The sequence below is a fragment of the Dendrobates tinctorius genome, unplaced genomic scaffold, assembly GCF_039654945.1.
Source record: "Dendrobates tinctorius isolate UK_male_01 unplaced genomic scaffold, ASM3965494v1 ptg000380l, whole genome shotgun sequence".
NCBI lineage: Eukaryota > Metazoa > Chordata > Amphibia > Anura > Dendrobatidae > Dendrobates > Dendrobates tinctorius.
In genome coordinates, this window is record NW_027362046.1 from 343,102 (window position 1) to 369,634 (window position 26,533).

The 26,533-nt window shown below is 45.9% G+C and overlaps 1 protein-coding gene across 1 annotated transcript; it reads left to right on the top strand.

The window, feature by feature from the left end:
- The first annotated feature begins 493 nt into the window (after positions 1-493).
- Positions 494-1,837, top strand: LOC141075909 (gastrula zinc finger protein XlCGF66.1-like). Its single transcript, XM_073563117.1, has 5 exons — positions 494-844; positions 974-1,153; positions 1,236-1,359; positions 1,443-1,540; positions 1,739-1,837. The coding sequence occupies exons 1-5, from the start codon at positions 767-769 to the stop codon at positions 1,835-1,837; spliced, it is 579 nt and encodes a 192-aa protein (XP_073419218.1). The 5' UTR covers positions 494-766.
- Positions 1,838-26,533: the final 24,696 nt, after the last annotated feature.

Here is a 26,533-nt window from a genome sequence, read left to right on the forward strand (position 1 = left end):
ATGGGAATTGATGGTGACGTTTGTCCAACGTCCACGTTACCGAGTAAATCCCCCCAGGACTGCAGCCGGTAAAGACCCCGATATCCACAGGTGTCCCCTCTAATTGGGGGAAAGGGATAGAAAAGCCTCTTATCCCGAGGGGAAACCCTGTACATGGAGACATCGGCCTCAGATCTCTCCTGTCCTGTTCTTCCAGAAAAGCCTCAAACTTCTGTGTGTGACTCAGAGCTGAGATCTAACGTGATGGAAGATTCCAGTGCGGGGAAGACGGGAAACCTTCATATAGACGGCCGGTGGGGATGGAGGCAGTGACCGACTCTGGCCAAATCTGTCTCTAGAGCCGCAGTAGAAGATGAAGATGTCGTCCTCATCATGAAGGAGTTATTTCTTATGTCGCGTGTAATGAATATCTCCTGCAGTATTGCTAATGCCGATTCCAGTGTCGGTAATGAGACGAGAATTAGCGTTATGGAAGATGAGTCTATGAGGAACGTGTTCAGCTGCCGACTCCGAGGAGGAAACTGCTTGTTGTCTGTGGCCTAAATATATAGGTTTTATTAGTAGATGTCAGGGGAGAAAACTAAACCCTGTAAGATAATAAATCTCCTCATATGTTTCCCTTATTATCTCCAGTAATTGTATTATTACACAGGATTCTTATGATGTTACATCGGCTCATCTTCTTCTCATTCAGGTCTCTACAATATCGGATCCTCTCAGTGAAGATCTTCTACAGAAGAGAATTTTCCTGATTTACCCATCAAGGATGGATATGGACAGAGACAAGATGGCGGAGAGGATGTTACACCTCACCCTAGAGATCCTCTTCCGTCTCACTGGAGAGGTGAGAGATTCTGATGACGTCACATTACATCATTCTTATCTATGGGAATAACAGATGGACCGAACTGGAGAGGTGAGGACTCTGGAAATGTCTGGAGTGAGATTTATTAATGTGTCTCTCCATAACCAGGATTACACAGTGGTGAAGAAGACCTCTAGTGATCGCTGTCAGGACCCTGTGTCCGAGGGAGGGGGAAGACCCCTGAGCCCAATCTCGGGGCCTCCACCTCACCCCCTGATCCATGAGGACATCAATGACCAGAAGATCCTAGAACTCATCTACAAGATGATTGATCTGCTGACTGGAGAGGTCACACTGCTGGGAATGCTGGGACATTATACAGTAACACTATGAAGGGATCGGGGGATGACGGTATCATTGTATGTGTCAGGTTCCTATAAGGTGTCAGGATGTCGCTGTCTATTTCTCCATGGAGGAGTGGGAGTATTTAGAAGGACACAGAGATCTGTACAAGGACGTCATAATGGAGGTTCCCCAGCCCCTCACATCACCAGGTAATAGACAGGACTAAATACACACGGCCTATAATTATCTGTATTTAGAGAATGAATTCAGTCCCTGTATGTGTTTCCTCCAGATCTATCCAGTAAGAGGACAACACCAGAGAGATGTCCCCGTCCTCTTCTTCCACAGGACTGTAACCAAGAAGATCCCAGTGCTCCTCAGGATCATCAGGTAGATGGAGAGAAGGTGTCAGGAGATCTCCCCTATGATGTGTAGACGGCTGTGAAGGTCTTGTGCTCAGTCTTGTTTTATCCACCAGTATTATATGTTTTATACTTGTGTAATGAGAGCGGTGGAGATGACAGGATTAGAGCTGATCATAGATGGAACTTCTCCATCTGTCTGTGACTTTTACAATATTTGTTTCAGGGTGAAGATCTGACCCATATTAATACTACAGAGACATATGTGAGGGGTGATGAGCGGTGTAAAGAGGAGATTCCCACATATGACTACCCAGGTGAGTAGTAACCACTGAATGCAGAGAAGTCACAGATTCCTCTCAGTCACCGGCTGTGGCTGCTTTATCGGTGGTGTAGTCCGGCCGTATTACCATGATCACCATTTTGCCTCTAGATCACAACATTCTCCTCCACCCAAAACTGTTCAAATGACTTTGGCCATTGAAAGCCCTTTTCTATAGAACTTCCCACCTGGAGGATCCACCTACCCCCTGGGATTTGGAGACGCTGACCGTTACCTGCCCAGATCTGTAACTATAAAGCCAAATGACAGCGTACGTAGAATGTGCTGACAAGATAGAAAATCACTTGTAAAAAAGTATTATGCTGGGCCTGTAAGAGAAAGTGGAGGGTAATGATGCTGTTGGCTTCCTAGATCCCTGAGATCTTATCGGATGAATCTTCTCTCCCTTCTGTGCTGCTGAATGTCTCATGTTCCCTACAAGACCAGGTCCAGTCTTTATGGCCAAACTTCCCTTTTATGAGTGACACCAGTAAATGTGCAGTGAGGCCAAGTGTGAATTTCTCTACAATAACAGCAGAGTTTCCCTTTATCCTGACTTTTCAATTTGTATTAAAACCAACTAACTTCCAGGAGGATTGTGATAATCTCCAGGACAAACATTCCACCTGTGCCCTGATAGATCTCTAAGCTGTGCGTGGCTGAGGGCTGTAATATACATTTATTCCCGCCTGCAGGAGATGTGTTGGCTCCAGCCCTGGTGTCATGGATTCACTCCTCGTCATACATTACATTGTTTTTGATCCTAATGAATTCAGATTACTGCACGGTCTCTCCTGAAATGGGGGCGCTAATACTTTCTCTACTCTTCTGGTCAGGACTCACAGTGGCTCCAATGATCCACCATAAATGAGGGCAACCCTGTTTTAGTGATGGAGTTCTCCCTTCATATTTACGTTGTTGTTGGGGATGTTACATAGAGTAATAAATTATGTCTTTTTTACCTGTTCATTCTGTATGATGATAGAGGTATAGTATTGGGGCGCACACAGTCTAATAGGGGAGGTGCTGGTGTAAGGACTGAGAAGTCCCAAATAAAAGAGAGTCAAGGGTTCACCGCGCACTCATTTATAATGCAGATTTTCATTTATTACAGTCCAAAAAAAGCTGCTCTTACAAATGAGCGGGTCTTACCTTTTATGTTACTTATTCTTTTGTTCGTACTTACAGTTTTGTCTGTTTCGTTGTATTTACATTTTATTCTTTTCTGTTAGTGATTCAGTGAGTAAGACCCGGGAGGGGCGAAATGTCTGATGTAGCTGTTGTCCCTTTTTACAACCTTGGTTGCTATGTTTATGACTACCGCTCATTTGTAAGACCAGTATTTTGGACTGTAATAAATGAAATTCTGCATTATACATCTTATGAGTGTGCACTGAACCCTTGACTCTCTATTCTGTATGATGGTTTGATTGTGGCGGGATCGGCCGGCCTCACTTATGTGAGTCTGTAACTCCCTGATAGTCTTGAAAAAAATCTCTCCATTGCCACTTCCAAATGTCTGAGATCTAAATTTAAGGTGAACCTGTCAGCAGGATTGTGCTCAGTAACCTACAGACACTGTCAGGTCAGCGCCGTTATACTGATTACAGTGATACCTGGTGATGAAATCTGTCTTGTGGTTGTTGTTTAATCTTTATTTGTAACTAGCTGAAGACCCCGGTGCTGCCCGGGCACAGTAACTAACTGTGGTTAGTTATAGCAAATTATAATTATCCTCCATCCCATAGTCCCATGCCCATATACCCATCATACATATCCACGATCCCATAGGCCCGTGCCCATATACCCATCATACATATCCTCCATCCCATAGTCGAGTGCCCATATACCCATCACACATCTTCCATCCCATAGTCCCATGCCCATATACCCATCATACATATTCGCCATCCCATAGTCGAGTGCCCATATACCCATCACACATCCTTCATCTCATAGTCCCATGCCCATATATCCATCATACATATCCTCCATCCCATAGTCCCGTGTCCATATACCCATCATACATATCCTCCATCCCATAGTCCCGTGCCCATATACATATCCACCATCCCATAGTCCCGTGCCCATATACCCATCATACACATCCTCCATCCCATAGTCCCGTGCCCATACACCCATCATACATATTCGCCATCCCATAGTCCCATGCCCATATACCCATCACACATCCTCCATCCCATAGTTCCGTGCCCATATACCCATCATACATATCCTCCATCCCATAGTCAAGTGCCCATATACCCATCACACATCCTCCATCCCATAGTCCCATGCCCATATACCCATCACACATCCTCCATCCCATAGTCCCATGCCCATATACCCATCATACATATTCGCCATCCCATAGTCGAGTGCCCGTATACCCATCATACATATCTGCCATCCCATAGGCCCGTGCCCATATACCCATCATACATATCCTCCATCCCATAGTCGAGTGCCCATATACCCATCACACATCCTCCATCCCATAGTCCCATGCCCATATACCCATCATACATATCCTCCATCCCATAGTCCCATGCCCATATACCCATCATACATATCCACCATCTCATAGTCCCGTGCCCATATATCCATCATACATATCCTCCATCCCATAGTCCAGTGCCCATATACCCATCATACATCCTCCATCCCATAGTCCTGTGCCTTTATACCCATCATACATATCCTCCATCCCATAGTCCCTTGCCCATATACCCGCCATACATATCCTCCATCCCATAGTCCAGTGCCCATATACCCATCACACATCCTCCATCCCATAGTCCCTTCCCATATACCCGTCATACATATCCTCCATCCCATAGTCCAATGCCCATATACCCATCACACATCCTCCATCCCATAGTCCCTTGCCCATATATCCATCATACATATCCTCCATCCCATAGTCCAGTGCCCATATACCCATCATACATATCCTCCATCCCATAGTCCAGTGCCCATATACCCATCACACATCCTCCATCCCATAGTCCCTTGCCCATATATCCATCATACATATCCTCCATCCCATAGTCCCCTGCCCATATACCCGTCATACATATCCTCCATCCCATAGTCCAGTGCCCATATACCCATCACACATCCTCCATCCCATAGTCCCTTGCCCATATACCCGTCATACATATCCTCCATCCCATAGTCCAGTGCCCATATACCCATCATACATATCCACCATCCCATAGTCCCGTGCCCATATACCCATCATACATATCCTCCATCCCATAGTCCAGTGCCCATATACCCATCACACATATCCACCATCCCATAGTCCAGTGCCCATATACCCATCACACATCCTCCATCCCATAGTCAACTATTATGACATCATAATGAGCGGCGGCGGGGCTTGCAACCTATGATGACATCAGCGTCGCCATGGCAACCATTGTGACATTATAATGAGGGGCGGGGCTTGATACGCACACACTGCTTCCCCAGTATGCAAATAGGGGCATTATGACATCATAATGAGGGGCGGGGCTTGACGCACACACACTTTTTCCCCCAGTATGTAGATAGGGGCAAAATTGTTTGGTGAATTGGAACGTGCGGGGTTAAAATTTCCCCTCACAACATAGCTTAGGACGCTCTTGGAGTCCAGAAATGTGACTGTGCCAAATTTTGTGGCTGTAGCTGCGACGGTGCGGATGCCTATCCCGGACATACACACATATACACACACACATACATACACACATACATACACACTTTGAGCTTTATACATTAGATTAACAGTGAACGAGATTCTCGTGCTCTGGGGCGGGGCTGTGGCGGGGCTGTGGGCGGGGCTTTATGTGGTCTGATTACATATTCATCTGTATTGGCTTATGACAGGTCGCTGACCCCTCACTGACCTGCCCCCCATTATTACATAATGCATATAATAGCATTGATATTATTGGTGATAATGCCTATAATATTGTGGCTATTGTGAGGCTTAGAAAAAAATTACATCCAGCAAAATGACACCAGCGGTGCTTGTCCAGTAGCTTCTATCTCTTACTTATTATAGGTGCTACTGCGCAGGCGCCGCCACCACTGGTGACGTTTTGCTGGCTCTAATCTTTTTCTAACCCTCACAATAGTCATCTATAGATTATCAAAAATAAGGAAGCGAGAGCGAAACGTGCGTCGGGGCCTTGGCGTGGCGCACAGGCATCTTTGAACATGGGTAAGAGGGTTTGGTTCAATCTCATGTGAGCAGTGGCTTTCATATTTTGTTACTGTTTTTTTTGTCTCCACAATACATGTGTCTATGGTAATATAATACGGAACGATACTTTCACTTTGGCATTATGTGGTGTGCATACGTATTCCTATATTTGCCAGTGTTTATTTGCTGAATGTACATTTGCGGTTTGATTGTCTTTCTAAACGCCTCTTTTCATGTTCATGTGTGATTAAGGCATCTTTCACACATCCGGTTTTACATAACATTTGCCGGATCCGGCGCTCTGGCACGACGCCGGATTGCGCCTGACGGCGAAAAACTGATGTGTGAAAGTAGCCTAAGGGAGCTTCGCACATGTAATACTCCTCTTAGGTTACTATCACATCGTGTTGCTCTCTGTCTTAATTACCTCATGCCTGTGTGGCCGCACCATGGTTGTGTTGCTGTCCGCCTGATTTTATTAGTTTTTGTACATAAGGTGTGGAGCATTTTATATGTATATTTATATGCCCTGTTTTGGTGGATTTAAATAAAGGCTTTGTCATACTTTTTTTGATAAACAGGGATAAGATGGAAGTTGTGACTTTTCTTATACACACACCTTCTTTTGACTCTATTCTAGGGATCTAAGCTCCCAAAGGTTCTTTATTGCTTTTCATGATTCATGGACAGTATCTCTAATCAAGAAATATGATTGTTATATCTACCTTTGATTCTAGCTATGTTTTCATCACTATTATATGCATTACATAAAAATGGGGGGCAGGTCAGTGAGGGATCAGCGACCTGTCATAGGCCAATACAGAGGAATATGTAATCAGAGCACCACATAAAGCCCCGCCCACAGCCCCGCCCCAGAGCACGAGAATCTCATTACTGAAAACTACAAATACAGATTACCAACAACCACAAGACGGATTTCATCACCAGGTATCACTGTAATCAGTATAACGGCGCCGACCTGACACTGTCTGTAGGTTACTGAGCACAATCCGGCTGACAGGTTCCCTTTAAGACATCTCAGCTCTGCACTATTATACACAGTTCTCTATAAATGTGTAATATTTCTCCATGAAACTCATCTGACAGAAAATATTGGAGCTTACGATAGTTTAGATTGTGACGTCACCGAGCCCCATACTCTAATTACCCCAGAGAGGTTTCACCACTAGCTGCTCATTTATTACTGATGGAGACTGTGGAGTTTGATCATTTCAGTAGATGTTATTGTCTATAGTCACAGTGTGTGATTACAGTAGTGTCCAAAATCCTCTGATTTAACCTCTTCCTGCAGCCAGTTTTGTGTTCTTAATCAGGCCCCATTATTAATATCTGACGTGTGTCACTTTATGTGGTGGTAAATTATTCACAGAGGATAATAGAAAACAAATGGATCTTACAAATTATTTTCCAGCTTCGCACTATACCCTACATACGGTTGTACACTACTGTCTGGGCACATGGCAGTGTTCAGAAGGGAAGGAGCGCCATTTAGCTATATGAATGCAGATCTAGCTGGAATAGTTTGCAGACACAATGTATTGGGAGCACTGTTCATGGTCACCTGGCAGCTCAAAAGATGTCCACCATGAACATGCTTGGCTCTATCTTCTCTGCTTTCCATATCCCAAGGATTGCCTTGCTCATCGCCCTTTAACACCATTACATGGAATCTGGACTTACACAGGGACCCCTAGGCTTGGACCATGGTGTTACCTGCTCTTCTGTGGTGTTAGATGGCAAGAAGAATAGTCAGGTAGCTGGGTCAGAACCAGAAGGACAGAATCAGAAGACACAAGAGTAGTCCGTAAACGGGCCACGGTCACAACAGGAAACAAATACACAAGCCGCAAGCTGAGCACAGAGGACTGAACCAGAGGAGAACAACGCTGTATCTGGCAGATTCCGGCCATGTGCTTTGCGCTTTAGTAGGGTGTGGTACTTTCCAATTGGCTGAAGTAGGGAGCAGATTACTCCAGCTGGACAGCAGGAACAGATCCCAGATGAGATTGGACACACCATATGCAGAAGCCCTAATATAACTAAATGACAGAAAACCAGAAAAGTAGAAATCCCCATAAAGTGATTCCATTTTATAAATTAATTCACTGAGGGTTATAATCCTTAGGAGGAGTGAATATTTTGACTCCACAGCCACTTTCTGGAAATTAACACGCAGTGGATGTTGGAGAGTGAAAATTACACATTTGCCATTTTCTTACCCAGCACATAGTGCCCAGATTGTGCTCCAGGAGACACCGCAAATTAAGTGGGTTCTTCTCACTATAATATTGCTAAATACAGGGATCCTAAATGTTGTTTGCGCACACTGCAAGACTCCGAAGGGAGAGCGGATTTTGCCAGATTGGGTTATAGAAACCCTGTTGCTTTTCAACAGCCTTTGAGCCACTAATAGTGTGGGAACCTCTGTTTTTCCATTGACAGATGATGGACCTGAGTGGGGACTTGTTTTTTGTGAGATGAGAATTGGTATTATTTTCGCCTACATAACATTGATTGGTTTCTTTTTATTCAATATTTGGGAGGCAGAATGAACAAACAGTTGAACACCGCACACTACTGGTTCATCCAACAAGGTTTTCTATTAGACTGTGAACTGTCATTGTCTTGGTAATTAAAGATTTTTACATAGCTTGCCATTTTTATTTACAGTTTAAGTAGAAACATTCAAAAATATAAAACTCAAGGATATTTTATTAAAATAATTGTTTTTAATCTTAGCAGAGGACTGTATCAGGAGATCAGAGGGACAGATGACATCTTCAACTTTTAAATCTGATGATCTTGAGATCCTACAAGATACAACTGAAGTGATTGCCATTACTCCAGATATACCATCATCCATTCACAGCCAAGATCTGTCATTTGATCCTATGAAACAGGTCCCATCTTCTGATTCATTACTGACTACTAAGGAAAATCAAAGTCACAAAAGAGGCAATAAAAAAAAAACTGCTCCTAAAGCAAAGAAGTCATTTTCAAGTTCAGAATGTGGGAAATATTTTACACGGAAATCATATTTTGTTAACCACCAGAGAATTCACACAGGGGAGAAGCGTTTTTCATGTTCAGAATGTGGGAAATGTTTTAATCTTAACTCAAAATTGGTTAGGCACCAGAGGAGTCACACTGGGGAGAAGCCTTTTTCCTGTTCAGAATGTGGGAAATGTTTTAATATTAACAAACATTTGATAAGGCACTGGAGAATTCACACAGGGGAGAAGCCTTTTTCCTGTTCAGAATGTGGGAAATGTTTTAAACAAAAATCACATTTTATTACTCACCAGAGAACTCACACAGGGGAGAAGCCTTTTTCCTGTTCAGAATGTAGGAAATGTTTTAGCAAAAAATCAAATTGTGTTATGCACCAGAGAACTCACACAGGGGAGAAACCTTTTTCTTGTTCAGAATGTGGGAAATGTTTTAATCTTAACTCAAATTTGGTTAGGCACGAGAGAACTCACACAGGGGAAAAGCCTTTTTCCTGTTCAGAATGTGGGAAATGTTTTAATCTTAACTCAAGTTTGGTTAGGCTCCAGAGAACCCACACAGAGAAGAAGCCTTTTTCCTGTTCAGAATGTGGGAAATAGGGAAATATTTTATCCGGAAAGAGCATCTTGTTAGACATCAGAGCAGTCACACAGAGGAGAAGCCTTTTTCATTTTCTTAATGTGGGAAATATTTTACTTGGAAATCAACTGTTAATAAACATCAGAGACGACACATAGGGGAGAAGCCTTTGTTGGAATCATTTTAACCAAAATTGGATCTTCTTAAAGGGGTTGTCTCTTGTCATTCCTCATGTTTGCTGACAAAAGGATAAAACTAAAGTTTATTACTTCCAAATGTAAATCTATACCCATAATTCACCCCCTGAAGGTTAATCAGAAGGTGACTAATAGAAAAAACATATATCCCACATCTCAGTATATAGGGTGAGGTGACGTATACACACTCACTCTCCAAGCCTCTAATTTCTATGTGTTTCATCATCCTCACCAATGACGACTCATCAGGAGACCATTTAATATTGACTTATATTCAAGCGAGACTAGACAAAAAAAACTAAAATCATGTATCATGTTATCCGAAACAGTCAGAAAACTAGCCACATATTGGCAGATCCCAGACCTCAGACTATATACTGTGTAAGTTTATAAGCCCCTCCAGTGTCAGGAATAGATAGTATGTGAAAATACAGTTTTATTCTTGTGATTTTTCTCCTATAGGGACTGCCCTAGTTTGGTATTGTAACAGCTGTTAATTAATAGTGCAGACAAATTGGAAATTATCTCTGAAAGTTAAGTGTTCCCTGAGCAGTATATACTGTATTTTCACATACTATCTATGTGATAGATACCTGGCCGACCTCTTCGTGAGGTCTAAGGTCCATTACCATTCTATAGGCCTGCTCAAATTTTACCAAAAAAGAGAATGGATCATCGGAAATATTTGTTTGTAAATTCCCTAAAATATCAACTGTAGGCATGTCTTTGGGTCGCCCTCGCACACCCAGGGCAGCGGGGTACTCGGTACCGGGCCGATGTCAGGCGGGAATGTGTCACAGCAGCAGTGACCTGGTCCGTGGCCCTGGGCGCCCAATATCAGTGGTGGTGATGTAGTTAATGGTAGAATAGTTTGTGACGCCACCCGTGGTGTTTGGCAAGTAAGGTGTTGAGCCAACGCTGCATACAGATCTGCTGGGACTGATGGTGTGGTGCAGCAGAGATGGTATAGCTCCCCACAGGTGGAGCTGTAGTCCCAGGGCAGTGTAGGTGCAATGGATGAGGAGAGGCACAGAATGATATTGAGGCTGGTGCCCAGGTGTAGTGGTGCTGGAATAACTGGAGGACACCAGAGTATGCGGTTCCAAAGCTTTACTCACTGTTTGCAGTTCACACAACTGCCTGCCTCCGTACTGTGTTCTCCAGGTCAGGGCTCCAGCCAACCTCCAGGCAGGATAGGATTCTCCATTCCACACTCCGCCAATATGTACCTTCACTGAACGACTACTCCAATGCGCCTTTAGGTGCGAAGCACTCCAGTACTTAATTACCCTGGAATACCTCTCTCTAGGTGTTCCTAGTCTTTACTTGTATGACAGACAGCTGTAGCCTGCTTCGGGGACTCCTCACTGCGTCCTGACTCTCTATTCAGTTGCTGTTGTGTCCCAAGTCTATGATGGGAGCAAGGCGTTAGCGGCTCACTACTCCTCCGGTGTCTGTTGCCGGACATAAAGATCCAATCAACCTCGGGGACTGGGCCCCGGCCTTTGCGTTCTCTGGACTGGAAGGGTTCTCTGTCTTTCTTCAACCAGCTTCCCACCATCCTTCTATTCTCCTTCGTTCCGATCTGTTCTATCTCTCTTATGGAAGGTTAGGTTATCAATCTTATCAGTCTCTTTCTCTGGTCTTTCTCATGCCAGCAGCCCAGATCACTGGGACCTGCTGCAGCACGTCCCTCAGACACCTATCTTCTCTCTCTAACCAACTGCTCACTAACTCTCACTCTTCCCACTCTTTTGCATCATCTCACTCCACCCGCCTCCCAGCACATCTCGTGTTACGAAGCAGGGTTCCACGAGGGGTGCTCTGCTAACCCCCAGCCTGAAGCTGTTAGGTGGCCCCACTGAACTATCCTGTGTGTGGAATGCAGGTGTGGAGTGTGGTCAGGAGCTCCCACCTTACCTGGATGGTGGGGAACTACACCTTAGGAGAAGGTGCAGTACCTCTGTGGCAACTGAAGCCTCAGGGGCGCCACATACCCCCCCGTTAATCACAGCATGTCCGCGGGCTGCAAGACAACAAAAGGTACAATACAGGAACACACAAAAATTTGTAAATGCTGTTTAACAATAATTATCTAATCTTCCTAATGTAGGAGGCACATTTCTTAAACGTTACAAACAGGCTAACTTCCTATCTTAGTATCAAAAATTTACTTAAGTGCAATTCTTAATTCAAAGTGCTATACTCAACACATTTTCTTTATTACATTTGCTATCAATTATTCTCTTTTTCTCTTTCTCTACTGGACGCAAGACACTGACCATCTACTCTTGGCCTGTCACCTGTCACTTTCAATTCTTCAGTCTTTATTCAATTCTCACATTCTATCTCAAAACTTTTCTAACTCTATAAAAGACATTTACTTTTCATAAGACACAACATTATCAAATACGTTATCATAAAACATTCAAAATTCTTGCAAAGTGCTGAACACTGCTCCCAGCCGGGATTTCTTTCAGTGTCCCTTGAGGTAGACATCATTCTTCGAAAAGTGTCCATTCAAAAACATCATCTTCGCAAAGTCTTTTCAAACTTTTCAAAGTGCTTTATGATCCATGTAGTGCTGGACATGTGTTTATTTGACCACAACATTTTATTGGGTCCTGGTGTCTCAATTTAGTGTGATTGATTAACGAGCAGAGAGAGCCACAAAAAAAAAAAAAAAAAAAACTTAGCCTTAACCTCCTATATATTCAGACCTAGCTAGGGGGAGCATTTATGCAGGGGTGGCATTTATGCACATGTAATCTAAGTACATGTATCAAAGTACTTCTGGCAGTTATAACATGGCAGTTAGACAGGGCAGGAGACAGGTAAGACATTTATATACATCTACTCTCTGTACATTTGGAGTACAACAAATATATACCATATGCATTTGTGTAATTTTTATCCTGGCCGCTGCATTCACACACATCCACCGCCCTGGCATTAACTCTCCACACTCCATCCATATTGGCCCCTCGCTTCTTTCCTCTCCTATGTATAGCACTCATGCTCTTTTCACATTGTTAAATTGCACAGATCCAGCCAGTCCCACCATTCAACACCAGAGACGCTCTCACAAATCACTTAACCATCTGCTCACTCTTTCTATCCTCCTTCTCCTAGTTGCAGGAGACATTGCTCCCAACCCTGGTCCCCCATGTTATAGAAAGTCAAACCCCCCCACTGCTACACTCAGAAACCCCTCTAATCTTATTAATATTCCCTGCATGCCATCTGTCTCTCTTAATTGTGCACTTTGGAATTCTCGCTCAGTGTGTAACAAACTCTCCTTCATTCATGACTTCTTCCTTTCTAATTCTCTTAACCTCCTGGCTCTTACTGAAACCTGGATCCAGCAGTCAGATACTACCGCTGCTGCTGCTCTTTCATACGGGGGGCTACACTTCTCTCATACCCCAAGATCAGACAATAGAGCTGGTGGAGGCGTTGGACTGCTCCTATCACCAAAATGTACCTTTCAGGTTATCCCTCAAGTACCCTCACTTGTCTTCCCTTCTTTTGAGGTCCATGCAGTCAGACTCTACACCCCCTTCTCCATGCGAGTGGCGGTGGTGTATCGTCCTCCCGGCCCCTCCCATCAGTTCCTGGATCATTTTGCCACTTGGCTTCCACATTTTCTCTCCTGTGACATCCCTACCCTCATCATGGGAGATTTCAACATCCCCATTGCTCTTCCCCTCTCCCCATCTGCTACTCACCTTTTATCTCTAACCTCCTCATTTGGCCTTTCGCAGCTTACTAATTCTCCAACGCATGAAGACGGAAACTCCCTCGACTTGGTCTTCTCTCGGCTTTGTGCAGTGGATGATTTTGCAAACTCCCCTCTCCCGCTCTCTGACCACAATCTTCTTTCATTCTCTATAAAGAACTGCCAGGCTGCTCAGGTCACCCCCACTGTCCAGACTTATAGAAACATACAGGCCATTAACACCCAGAAACTTCTGAAGAACTTGCAGTCTTCATTGGCCCCTATCTCCTCCCTCTCATGTCCTGATTCTGCATTGAAGCATTACAATGAAACACTTCAAAGTGCCCTGGATGAATTTGCACCCCCTATAAATAGAACACCACAACGCAGACGGCGACAACCCTGGCACACGGTGCAAACACGTTTCCTGCAGCGGTGCTCCAGGTGCGCCGAACGTCTGTGGAGAAAATCCAATCTACACGAAGATTTCATCCATTTTAAGTTTATGCTTAGAACATACAACACTGCCCTTCACCTCTCCAAACAAACCTATTTCAACACCCTCATCATCTCACTGTCCAATAACCCGAAACGTCTCTTTGACACTTTTCATTCTCTACTCAATCCAAGAGTACAGGCCCCAACCACGGAGCTCCGAGCTGACGATCTGGCCAATTACTTCAAAGAAAAAATTGACCTGATTCGACAGGAAATTATCTCCAAATCCCCTCATACCATGCACTGTCCTCCCTCCCCCACTGCATCTAACTCACTCTCTGATTTTGAACCAGTCACAGAAGAAGAAGTAAGCAGGCTCCTTGCATCTTCTCGCCCAACTACTTGCACCAGTGACCCATTTCCGTCACATCTCCTCCAGTCCCTTTCCCCTGCTGTCACCCCTCACCTAACTAAAATATTTAACCTCTCTCTCTCTTCTGGTATTTTTCCCTCCTCATTTAAGCATGCCATCATACATCCACTACTTAAAAAACCATCCCTCGACCAAAACTGTGCAGCTAACTATAGACCTGTCTCTAATCTTCCCTTCATCTCTAAACTCCTGGAACGCCTGGTCCACTCCCGTCTTATCCGCTATCTCTCAGAAAACTCTGTTCTCGACCCTCTCCAATCCGGTTTCCGCTCTTTACACTCCACTGAAACTGCCCTCACTAAAGTCTCTAATGATCTGCTAACAGCTAAATCAAATGGTCATTACTCCATGCTAATTCTCTTGGATCTCTCTGCAGCATTCGACACTGTGGATCATCAGCTCCTCCTCACTATGCTCCATTCCATTGGCCTCAAGGACACCGTTCTCTCCTGGTTCTCCTCCTATCTCTCCGACCGCTCCTTTACTGTTTCTTTTGCCGGTTCCTCCTCCTCTCACCTTCCCCTTACTGTTGGGGTTCCTCAAGGATCGGTTCTAGGCCCCCTCCTCTTCTCCTTGTACACTGCCCCTATTGGTCAAACAACCAGTAGATTTGGTTTCCAGTACCATCTCTATGCTGATGACACCCAATTATACGCTTCTTCTCCTGACATCACGCCAGCCTTTCTAGAAAACACTGGCGATTGTCTAAACGCTGTGTCTAATATCATGTCCTCACTATATCTGAAACTGAACCTGTCAAAGACTGAACTCCTTGTGTTTCCTCCCGCTACTAATGTACCTACACCCGACATTGCCATTTCCGTGTGTGGTTCCACTATTACTCCCCAGCAACATGCCCGCTGTCTTGGGGTCATACTTGATTCCGAGCTTTCCTTTGCCCCCCACATTCGATCACTGGCTCGCTCTTGTCATCTGCACCTCAAAAACATTTCTAGAATTCGACCTTTTCTTACTTTTGACTCTGCAAAAACTCTTACTGTTTCTCTTATTCATTCTAGTCTCGACTATTGTAACTCTCTTCTAATCGGTCTCCCTCTTACCAAACTCTCCCCTCTCCAATCTGTCTTGAATGCTGCAGCCAGGATCATATTCCTCACCAATCGTTACACCGATGCCTCTACCTTGTGCCAGTCATTACACTGGCTACCCATCCACTCCAGAATTCAGTATAAACTTATTACCCTCACCCACAAAGCCCTCCATGGCTCAGCACCACCCTACATCTCCTCCCTTGTTTCAGTATACCACCCTACCCGCGCCCTCCGTTCTGCTGATGACCTGAGGTTAGTATCCTCAATAGTCAGAACCTCCCACTCCCGTCTCCAAGACTTTACACGTGCCGCACCAATTCTTTGGAATGCACTTCCCAGGTCAATACGATTAGTCCCCAATCCCCACAATTTTAAGCGTGTCCTGAAAACGCATTTATTCAGACTGGCCTATCGCCTCAACACATTAACCTAACCTATCCCTGTGTGGCAGAGCCAAAAGTTTTACCATAACCAGGTTCCCAGCATCATGTTCCCACATGCTTTATGCATCCATTAGCCCTCTGTGTCTGTACTGTTACACACTTAACATTATGGCTGGTCCATACAATCAGGGCAACTGTTACCACCCACCTTTCGTGTCTACCTCTTTCCTCATAGACTGTAAGCTTGCGAGCAGGGCCCTCACTCCTCTTGGTATTTGTTATAATCTACTGTATGTGATTATTGTTATGCTGTAATGTCTATTGTCTGTACAAATCCCCTCTGAAATGTAAAGTGCTGCGGAATATGTCGGCGCTATAAAAATAAAATTTATTATTATTATTATTATTATTAAAGTCTTTATATGTAAAACCAAGAGAGAGCACCCAAAGGGGTGCAAACTATTTACAAGAAAGTTTTGGATCACACAGCGTTCATGATCTCCACAGTTCCATTTGTAGAAAAACACTGCCAATCAAAAGCAGGCAACAAAAGTGCTACCGTAAAAACATGATAGCAAACAAGGCACAACTGGTGCAAAGAAAACCCTCCTGGGTAACGAGATTTTGTAAATTATTTTAACGGCTACCAGATTCCAAGTAGTCATTAGCAATCCGCAGGTACTCCTCTTCCCACGGTGTCAAACCAAAGATCTTTGGTTTGGGCCGCCGAACTGGAGGTGATGCAATAGCAGCCTTGTTCTTGGAAACAGGTACCTGAGCAGTCTGTGGGGTACCGGTGGATGGAGCATTGACTGGTCTTGATGGCAGGTACCTCTCGATGAACTCTGCAGGGATACGTCGTACATTCAGGGTGTACCATCCCCTGAGTCATGAGGCAGGGTAAACGTCACATATTCCCCAGGCTGCAGGTCTCCATCTGGATGCCCTCTCCTCAGATGGGGCTCCACATCCCGCCGGTTGAAGAACAGGTCACCAATGCTTTGGGGTCCGTGATGAATCCAAAACCTCTCCTTATTCACATTAAGCACCTGCCCCTAACCAGCTGCATCCTGGGAACCATAATGCCCAGCACGGGTCCTCACTTTTCTCTTCAGATCCGGGCCCAGTACAGCCAAACTCCTCTGCTCCCTCTCCCGGTACTCATCTGCCAGCTTTTTAATGGTGGCTCGACAATAGGCCTCATTCTGCTCCTCCCGGGGCCTGCTTTGGCCTACTGGGGCCTGCAGTGCCACCGTTGGGGGTTCCGGTATCTCCTCCCAGGGACTGGCTTCCCGGTCCCAGACCAGGTCTAACACAACCTGGCCGGCCGTTGCAACGGTGGGGCAACCCCGGGTCTTCTCAGGGGAAGGAACATCAGACATACCTGAGGTCTCCCGGCAGTGCGGCCTCGGCTCCAGTGCAGATGATGAAGGAGCAGTTGCGGGTTCTGGATCCGCAGGGGTCTCTGTGGGGACCGGCGCAGCCGCGCCAGGTCCAGGCGGGAGCTCTGCTTCCACTCCCGGGTCCTCCGGTAACTTCTCCGGGCCGGTGGTGCTCAACCGCACGGTCAAAGTAGATGTGTAGGTCAGCGCCGCCTGGGGACAGTCCAGTGAGGTAGCCACGGGTACCGATGGAGAGGGTGGTACCGCTGGTGTAGGCCCCGCCGGGGCGCGCTGCCGTCTCAGTTTCTCCAGCGCTTCTCTTCGTAGCTGCAGACGGGTAGTCAGTTCAGCGATTTCATCTTCTAATTGCTGGCGGTTCATTCCGGAGTTCGGGTTGGAGCCATCAGCCATGGCGCCAAGGGTTTGCACTTGCCCGCGCTCCGCAGGCCTCTTTCCCTCACTCTCCAAAATGGCGTTCTGGCGTTCTTCTCCTTGCTCCACCCTTCTGCTCGCCACTGGCTTCCTCTGCCCCTCCTTCCGGGGCGGCGTCTTCTTCCAGCGCCTCCATACCAAGCCAGTATACGAACCCCTCGGGGGTGGGCCATGCATCTGTCACATAGTAATTCAGGCAGGGACGGCCCAATACTCTTCGCGGTCTTTTCTTAGGACCTCCCATCTCTTCACGCCCTTCTTCTCCGCACCAGCGGCCATTTCTAATGTCCATTTTAGAGTCTATTAAATTTGGTCTTCTGCACATTTTCAAAAGTTGTAAATCCAAGGCACACAGAACCCGATGGCATCGGGTCTCGTCATCCTGTTCGTGACACCAAAATTGGGTCGCCCTTGCACACCCAGGGCAGCGGGGTACTCGGTACCGGGCCGGTGTCAGGCGGGAATGTGTCACAGCAGCGGTGACCCGGTCCGTGGCCCTGGGTGCCCAATATCAATGGCGGTGATGTAGTTAATGGTAGAATAGTTTGTGACGCCACCCGTGGTGTTTGGCAAGTAAGGTGTTGAGCCAACGCTGCATGCAGATCCACTGGGACTGATGGTGTGGTGCAGCAGAGATGGTATAGCTCTCCACAGGTGGAGCTGTAGTCCCAGGGCAGTGTAGGTGCAATGGATGAGGAGAGGCGAAGAATGGTATAGATGTTGTTACTCAGGTGTAGCGGTGCTGGAATAACTGGAGGACACCAGAGTATTCAGTTCCAAAGCTTTACTCACTGTTTGCAGTTCACACAACTGCCTGCCTCCGTACTGTGTTCTCCAGGTCAGGACTCCAGCCAACCTCCAGGCAGGATAGGATTCTCCATTCCACACTCCGCCAATATGTACCTTCACTGAACGACTCCTCCAATGCGCCTTTAGGTGCGAAGCACTCCAGTACTTAGTTACCCTGGAATGCCTCTCCCTAGGTGTTCCTAGTCTTTACTTGTATGACAGACAGCTGTAGCTTGCTTTGGGGACTCCTCACTGCATCCCAGCTCTCTATTCAGTTGCTGTTGTGTCCCAAGTCTATGATGGGAGCAAGGCGTTAGCGGCTCACTACTCCTCCGGTGTCTGTTGCCGGACATAAAGATCCAATCAACCTCGGGGACTGGGCCCCGGCCTTTGCGCTCTCTGGACTGGAAGGTGTTGTGAGTTCATTTTCCCCTTCATTACTGAGGCCCGAGGAACTCCCTCTTCTGGTAAAGAAAGGTAGTGAGCCTGATTATCAAACACCTGAGGCTGATGATGATGACTGGCTGAGTGGAGTTACTGACTGGATATAAGGCTGCCGACGCCCTTCTGCCCTGCGGGTGATTTCTCTGTGGGATCCTTGGAGACCAGTCTGAATTCCTGCTCTAAAGCTAAGTTTGCTGCTCAGCCTTTTGCTTTTGTGCTTAGACTTTGTTTTGCTTTGTTTTTCTGGATTTCTGCCATTCCCTGCTGGGGTGTGCTGAATTCATTTAGCTCTGTCTTCTGAAAATACCTGAGTGCTGATTTAGTTTTTGAAGCCTAGCTGCTTCAGGGCCTTTTTCATATCAGCTTGTTGGCTTATGTCTTTGATAGGGTTTTGGCAGATTGCAGACAGCAGCCTTCCTGTCCTTTCCTATCTAGGTAGTTTTGGGCCCCGTCTTTGCTCAGTCTATCTTTCTGTCTGTGTTAGTATTTTCATCTTGCTTCACCGTCATTATATGTTGGGGGCTGCCTATTGCTTTGGGGTCTGCTCTGGGGCAGTTTAGATTTCCCCTTTCTTTCTTTAGGCCTATGTATTTCTCCGGCTGTGATCGAGGGGTCTAGGGCATTGTAGGAACCCCCCACGGCTGCTGCTAGTTGTGTTGATAGGTTCAGGGGTCTGCAATCTGATAGTTGCCAACTTCTCTGGTTTTCTGGACTTAGCTTGTATTTCTGCTTTTGCCTCCTATGGTGACTCATTCATAACAGAATCACCCGCCATACCGCAGATTCTAGGGAACTCAATAGCAGGAAAGAATTGTTAAAAAAAAAAAAAAAAAAGTGTATATTTTTTCCTCTATATCTCTGAGGCCGTAGGGGGAATTTTTTTTTTTTTCTCTCAATGGAGATAAATCAATTGTCTGATCGTGTGGAGCAGCTCGCTGCGGAAGTGTGGGGAATTTCCGCCTACCTTGCTCATTCACATGCTGCTGAACCTAAGATTCCTAAACCTGATGTATTTTTTGGGGATCGGTCTAAATTTTTGAATTTCAAAAATAATTGTAAATTATTTTTTGCCTTGAAGCCTAACTCGTCAGGGAGCTCCACGCAGCAGGTTAAAATTGTCATCTCTTTGCTGCGTGGCGATCCCCAGGATTGGGCGTTTTCTTTGAAACCAGATGATCCTATTCTGACTAATGTGAACGCATTCTTTCAAGCTTTGGGGTTGTTGTATGACGAACCTAATGCCATTGATCAGGCTGAAAAGACCCTGCTGGCATTGAGCCAGGGTCGTGATTCTGCAGAATTGTACTGTCAAAAATTCCGAAAGTGGGCAGTACTTACTACCTGGAATGATAATGCCTTGGCTGCTCTCTTTCGGAAGGGGTTGTCAGAAGCCGTAAAAGATACTATGGTGGGATTTCCTGTTCCCTCTGGTCTTGACGATTCTATGTCATTAGCCATTCAGGTTGATCGGCGTTTGCGCGAACGCAAAGCTGCACGAGAGGTGTTGACACCTGTTGAACAAATGTCTGAACCTATGCAATGTGATAGAGTTTTTTCCAGAGAGCAGCGTCAGGAGTTCAGAAGGCGTAATAAGTTGTGTTTTTTCTGTGGAGATGCCTCGCATATTATTTCTGTCTGTCCTAAACGAGAGAAACGCTTTGCACACACGTTTTCTGTTGGGGGTGTTCAACCTAAGTTTCTTCTGGCTATTACTCTGATCTGCTCCCTGTCCACATTTTCCGCCAAGGCTTTTGTGGATTCGGGAGCAGCCCTAAACCTAATGGACTTGGATTTTGCTAAACGTTGTGGATTTCCGATGACACCTCTGCAGACGCCTATCCCTTTGAGGGGGATTGATGCTACTCCTTTGGCTAAAAATAAACCCCAGTTTTGGACCCAGGTGGTAATGCGGGTCGCCCCAGACCATCAAGAAAATTGCAGATTTTTGGTGTTGCATAATCTGCATGATACTATTGTTCTGGGGTTTCCCTGGTTACAGATTCATAATCCAGTTTTGGATTGGAAATCTGTGTCTGTGGTGAGTTGGGGTTGTCGGTGTGCCTTTAGTGAGGCTCCGGTGTTTTCCACCTCTCCTCAGTCGCATGATGTTCCTGATTATTTGGCGGACTTTTATGATGTATTTAGTGAGAATGAGTCTGCGTCTCTGCCTCCTCATAGGAGTTATGACTGTGCAATTGAACTGAGCCTGGGGTGTAAATTTCCCAAGGGTCGGCTCTTCAATTTATCTGTACCCGAGCACGAGGCTATGCGATCCTATATTAAGGAGGCGTTGGAGAAGGGTCATATTAGACCATCCTCGTCACCCTTAGGTGCCGGTTTTTTTTTTGTAGCCAAAAAGGATGGATCATTAAGACCTTGTATTGATTATCGTGCCCTCAACAAAATTACTGTTAAATATCAGTATCCGTTACCTCTGATTTCTGATCTATTCTCCAGAGTTAAAGGTGCTTGCTGGTTTACCAAGCTTGACCTCAGGGGGGCGTATAATCTTATTCGCATTAAGCATGGGGATGAATGGAAGACGGCGTTTAATACTCCGGAGGGACATTTTGAGTACCTGGTGATGCCTTTTGGGCTCACTAATGCCCCTTCTGTCTTCCAGTGCTTCATGAACGATATTTTCTGAGATTTTGTCGATAAATTTTTGATTATCTATCTGGATGATATTTTGATCTTCTCCAAGGATTGGGATTCTCATGTGGAACATATTCGGACTGTGTTCCGGATCTTGAGGGAGAATTCCCTGTATGTCAAAGGATCTAAATGCCTTTTTGGAGTACAGAGGATTTCTTTTTTGGGATTTATTTTGTCCCCGTCAACTATTGAAATGGACCCGGCCAAGGTACATGCCATTCACGATTGGGTTCAGCCCACTTCTTTGAAGGCCCTCCAGAAGTTTTTGGGTTTTGCTAATTTTTATCAGAAATTTATAGCTAAATTTTCTAGTATTGCCAAGCCATTGACTGATTTGACTAAAAAGGGTGCTGATGTGTTGAAATGGTCTCCGGAAGCTGTTTCTTCCTTTCAGGAGCTGAAGCGAAGATTCACCTCCGCCCCGGTTTTGCGGCAACCTGATGTCTCACTTCCATTCCAGGTAGAGGTGGATGCTTCTGAGATTGGTGCAGGAGCTGTTTTGTCCCAAAAGGATCCTGTAACATCTAAAATGAATCCCTGTGCTTTTGTTTCCCGAAAGTTTTCTCCACCTGAACGTAACTATGATGTGGGGAATAGGGAACTGTTGGCCATGAAATGGGCATTTGAGGAGTGGAGACATTGGTTGGAGGGAGCTAAGCATCAAGTCGTGGTCCTCACTGACCACAAGAATTTGATTTACCTAGAGTCGGCTAAGCGCTTGAACCCTAGACAGGCTAGGTGGGCCTTGTTTTTTACACGTTTTGATTTTGTGGTTTCTTTTCTTCCTGGAACAAAGAATGTCAAGGCAGACGCCCTCTCTAGGAGCTTCTTTGCTGATTCTCCTGTGGTGACCAAGCCTGCTACCATCTTAGGCGAAGGGGTAGTTCTTTCTGCCATCTCGCCCGATTTGAGACGTGCTCTGGAAGAGTTCCAGGAGGACAAACCTGAGCGTTGTCCCAGTGGAAAGTTGTATGTTCCTGACCAGTGGAAGAAGAGAGTGATGTCTGAAGTTCATTGCTCTGCTTTGGCTGGTCATCCAGGTATTTTTGGTACTAGAGATTTGGTGAGTCAGTCTTTTTGGTGGCCCTCCTTGTCTCGTGATGTCAGGAATTTTGTGCAGTCCTGTGGGACGTGCTCCCGGTCCAAATCGTGTTCTCGCTCTAGTGGGTTGTTGATGCCTTTGCCTGTCCCCAAGATGCCATGGACCCATATTTCAATGGATTTCATCTCTGATATGCCTGTCTCTCAAAGCATGACTGTTATTTGGGTGATTTGTGATAGGTTCTCTAAGATGGTTCATCTTGTACCACTCCCTAAGTTGCCGTCTTCCTCTGAGTTGGTGCCCCTGTTTTTACAACAGGTCGTTCGCTTGCACGGGATTCCTGAGAACATTGTATCTGACAGAAGAGTTCAGTTTGTGTCTAGATTTTGGAGGACTTTCTGTTCCAAGCTGGGAATTCAGTTGTCCTTCTCCTCTGCTTTTCACCCTCAGACCAATGGGCAGACAGAGAGAACAAACCAGACCTTGGAGTCATATTTGAGATGTTTTATTTCCGCTGATCAGGATGATTGGGTTTCATTTTTGCCCTTGGCCGAATTTTCTTTAAATAATAGAGCTAGTTCTGCCACTTTGATGTCACCTTTTTTTTGTAACTTTGGGTTTCATCCTCGATTTTCTTCAGGGCAGGTGGAGCCCTCTGCCTGCCCAGGTGTTGACACTGTGGTGGAGAGAATGCACCAGATCTGGGACCAAGTGGTGGATAAGTTATCTCTCTCCCAGGAAAAGGCCCAGCGGTTTTCCAACCGACATAGGACCATTGGTCCCCAGTTTAAGGTTGGTGATATGGTGTAGTTATCATCAAAAAATATTGCTATGAAGGTGGCTTCTCCTAAGTTTAAGCCTAGATTTATTGGACCTTACAAGATTGTGGAGATTATTAATCCGGTCTCTTTTCGTTTGGCTCTTCCTGTCACATTTAAAATCCATAATGTGTTCCATAAATCTTTGTTGAATAGGTTTGTTGAACCTGTTGTTCCGGGGGTGGCACCTCCAGACCCTGTATTGGTTGAAGGTAACATGGAATATGACGTAGAGAAAGTACTGGATTCCCGTCTGGCTAGACGGAGACTCCAGTATTTGGTTAAGTGGAAGGGTTATGGTCAGGAGGATAATTCCTGGGTCTCTGCCTCTGATATTCATGCCAAAAGATTGGTGCGTGCCTTTCATCGGGCTCACCCTGATCGCCCTGGTGGCGTAGTTGAGGGTTCGGTGAACCCTCCTCAAGGGGGAGGTACTGTTGTGAGTTCATTTTCCCCTTCATTACTGAGGCCCGAGGAACTCCCTCTTCTGGTAAAGAAAGGTAGTGAGCCTGATTATCAAACACATCAGGCTGCTGATGACTGGCTGAGTGGAGTTACTGACTGGATATAAGGCTGCCGACGCCCTTCTGCCCTGTGGGTGTTTTCTCTGTGGGATCCTTGGAGACCAGTCTGAATTCCTGCTCCTCTAAAGCTAAGTTTGCTGCTCGGCCTTTTGCTTTTGTGCTTAGACTTTGTTTTGCTTTGTTTTTCTGGATTTCTGCCATTCCCTGCTGGGGTGTGCTGAATTCATTTAGCTCTGTCTTCTGAAAATACCTGAGTGCTGATTTAGTTTTTGAAGCCTAGCTGCTTCAGGGCCTTTTTCATATCAGCTTGTTGGCTTATGTCTTTGATAGGGTTTTGGCAGATTGCAGACAGCAGCCTTCCTGTCCTTTCCTATCTAGGTAGTTTTGGGCTCCGTCTTTGCTCAGTCTATCTTTCTGTCTGTGTTAGTATTTTCATCTTGCTTCACCGTCATTATATGTTGGGGGCTGCCTATTGCTTTGGGGTCTGCTCTGGGGCAGTTTAGATTTCCCCTTTCTTTCTTTAGGCCTATGTATTTCTCCGGCTGTGATCGAGGGGTCTAGGGCATCGTAGGAACCCCCCATGGCTACTGCTAGTTGTGTTGATAGGTTCAGGGGTCTGCAATCTGATAGTTGCCAACTTCTCTGGTTTTCTGGACTTAGCTTGTATTTCTGCTTTTGCCTCCTACGGTGACTCATTCATAACAGGAATGGTTCTCTGTCTTTCTTCAACCAGCTTCCCACCGTTCTTCTATTCTCCTTCGTTCCGATCTGTTCTATCTCTCTTATGGAAGGTTAGGTTATCAATCTTATTAGTCTCTTTCTCTGGTCTTTCTCGTGCCAGCAGCCCAGATCACTGGGACCTGCTGCAGCACGTCCCTCAGACACCTATCTTCTCTCTCCTCTAACCAACTGCTCACTAACTCTCACTCTTCCCACTCTTTTGCATCATCTCACTCCACCCGCCTCCCAGCACATCTCGTGTTACGAAGCAGGGTTCCACGAGGGGTGCTCTGCTAACCCCCAGCCTGAAGCTGTTAGGTGGCCCCACTGAACTATCCTGTGTGTGGAATGCAGGTGTGGAGTGTGGTTGTGGAATGCAGGTGTGGAGTGTGGTCAGGAGCTCCCACCTTACCTGGATGGTGGGGCACTACACCTTAGGAGAAGGTGCAGTACCTCTGTGGCGACTGAAGCCCCACGGGCGCCACATCTTCTCCGGTTGTAAACAATACCAATTGTCTAAGGCCTCTTTCACACATCCGGTTTAGGGTTCCGGCGGCATGCGGCGAAAAGCCGTGCCACCGGAACCGGCCTGTAGCGGTGACACCGGATGTGGATGCGTCGCCGGATGCGGCCTGGATAAAATTTAAAGGAGCCGCAGCATCGGGCGACGAGAGCCGCGCTGTAGAGACGGGAGCCGCGCTGTAGAGACGGGAGCCGCAGCGATGAGAGCCATCTGGAGAGAGCGGGGGAACGAGTAGTCAGACAAAAGAAAGGTATGGAGAGAGAGAGAGAGTATTGCGCTTGCCGGGCACCTGTGGGGTTAAATCACACAGTGTCCGGGCATGCGCACTTTAAAAAGCCGTTCCGGCGCTGCCAAAAAACGTTGCAGGGAACGTTTTTTGCAGAAGCCGGACGGCGCATTTTTGCCGTATCCGGAAAGAACCTGGGCCGCCGCATGTACATCCGGCACGATGCGGCGATCATTACTTTCTATGTGACAAAACCGGATCCAGTTCCGGATCCGGTTTTCACACTTTTCGCCGCATCGTGCTGGATTAAAAAAGACGGATGTGTGAAAGTAGCCTAAGTCTGTCTTCTTTTGTACTATGTGTCATTTCATGATCATCATTTAATCTGGGTGTGGTCAGTAATCTTTTTCCCATATGTGAAGGTAGCCATACTTTGAATATCTTATTTTTTTGTTCATCATTAAGATTGAATTTGTCTGCATTATAAAAGGCGTCCATCTTATCGTTGTAATTTGGAATGTCTTTTACAATTTTCATTAACTGATCGTGTATTTTCCGATTAATGCGTGCTTCTCTGTCATGTAATTTTTTTCCGTTGTATGTCATCTGCCCATAAATCCTCTACTGTGACATCTGGATCTTGTGTGTCTGGTACAAATGATGAGGCAGCAGCACTGTCCTCCTGTTTACCTGTTGATCTTGTATTAGCAGAAACCTTTTTTATGTCTTGTCGCAATTTGGACAATAACTCTGTCCGAGTATCAATCTGATCTTCCAATTATTGTTCAATATGCTCTGACAATATCAAACAATTTGGATCATCAAAGTAATCCCCGTCAGACTCCTGTGTGTCACCGTGTTTGTCAGTGTGATCAGTTTCCTGTGTGACAGTACAAGTTTTATACACTCACTGGCCACTTTATTAGGTACACCTGTCCAACTGTGTGTTAAGACTTAATTTCTAATCAGCCAATCACATGGCGGCAACTCAGTGCATTTAGGCATGTAGACATGGTCAAGACAATCTCCTGCAGTTCAAACCGAGCATCAGTATGGGGAAGAAAGGTGATTTGAGTGCCTTTGAACGTGGCATGATTGTTGGTGCCAGAAGGGCTGGTCTGA

Excerpts from the sequence above, each read along its gene's own strand:
- LOC141075909 (XM_073563117.1), top strand. The coding sequence starts at position 767 with ATGGATATGGACAGAGACAAGATGGCGGAGAGGATGTTACACCTCACC. Across the intron at positions 845-973 it reads TCTTCCGTCTCACTGGAGAG|GATTACACAGTGGTGAAGAA; the intron begins GTGAGAGATTCT and ends CTCCATAACCAG. Across the intron at positions 1,360-1,442 it reads CCAGCCCCTCACATCACCAG|ATCTATCCAGTAAGAGGACA; the intron begins GTAATAGACAGG and ends TGTTTCCTCCAG.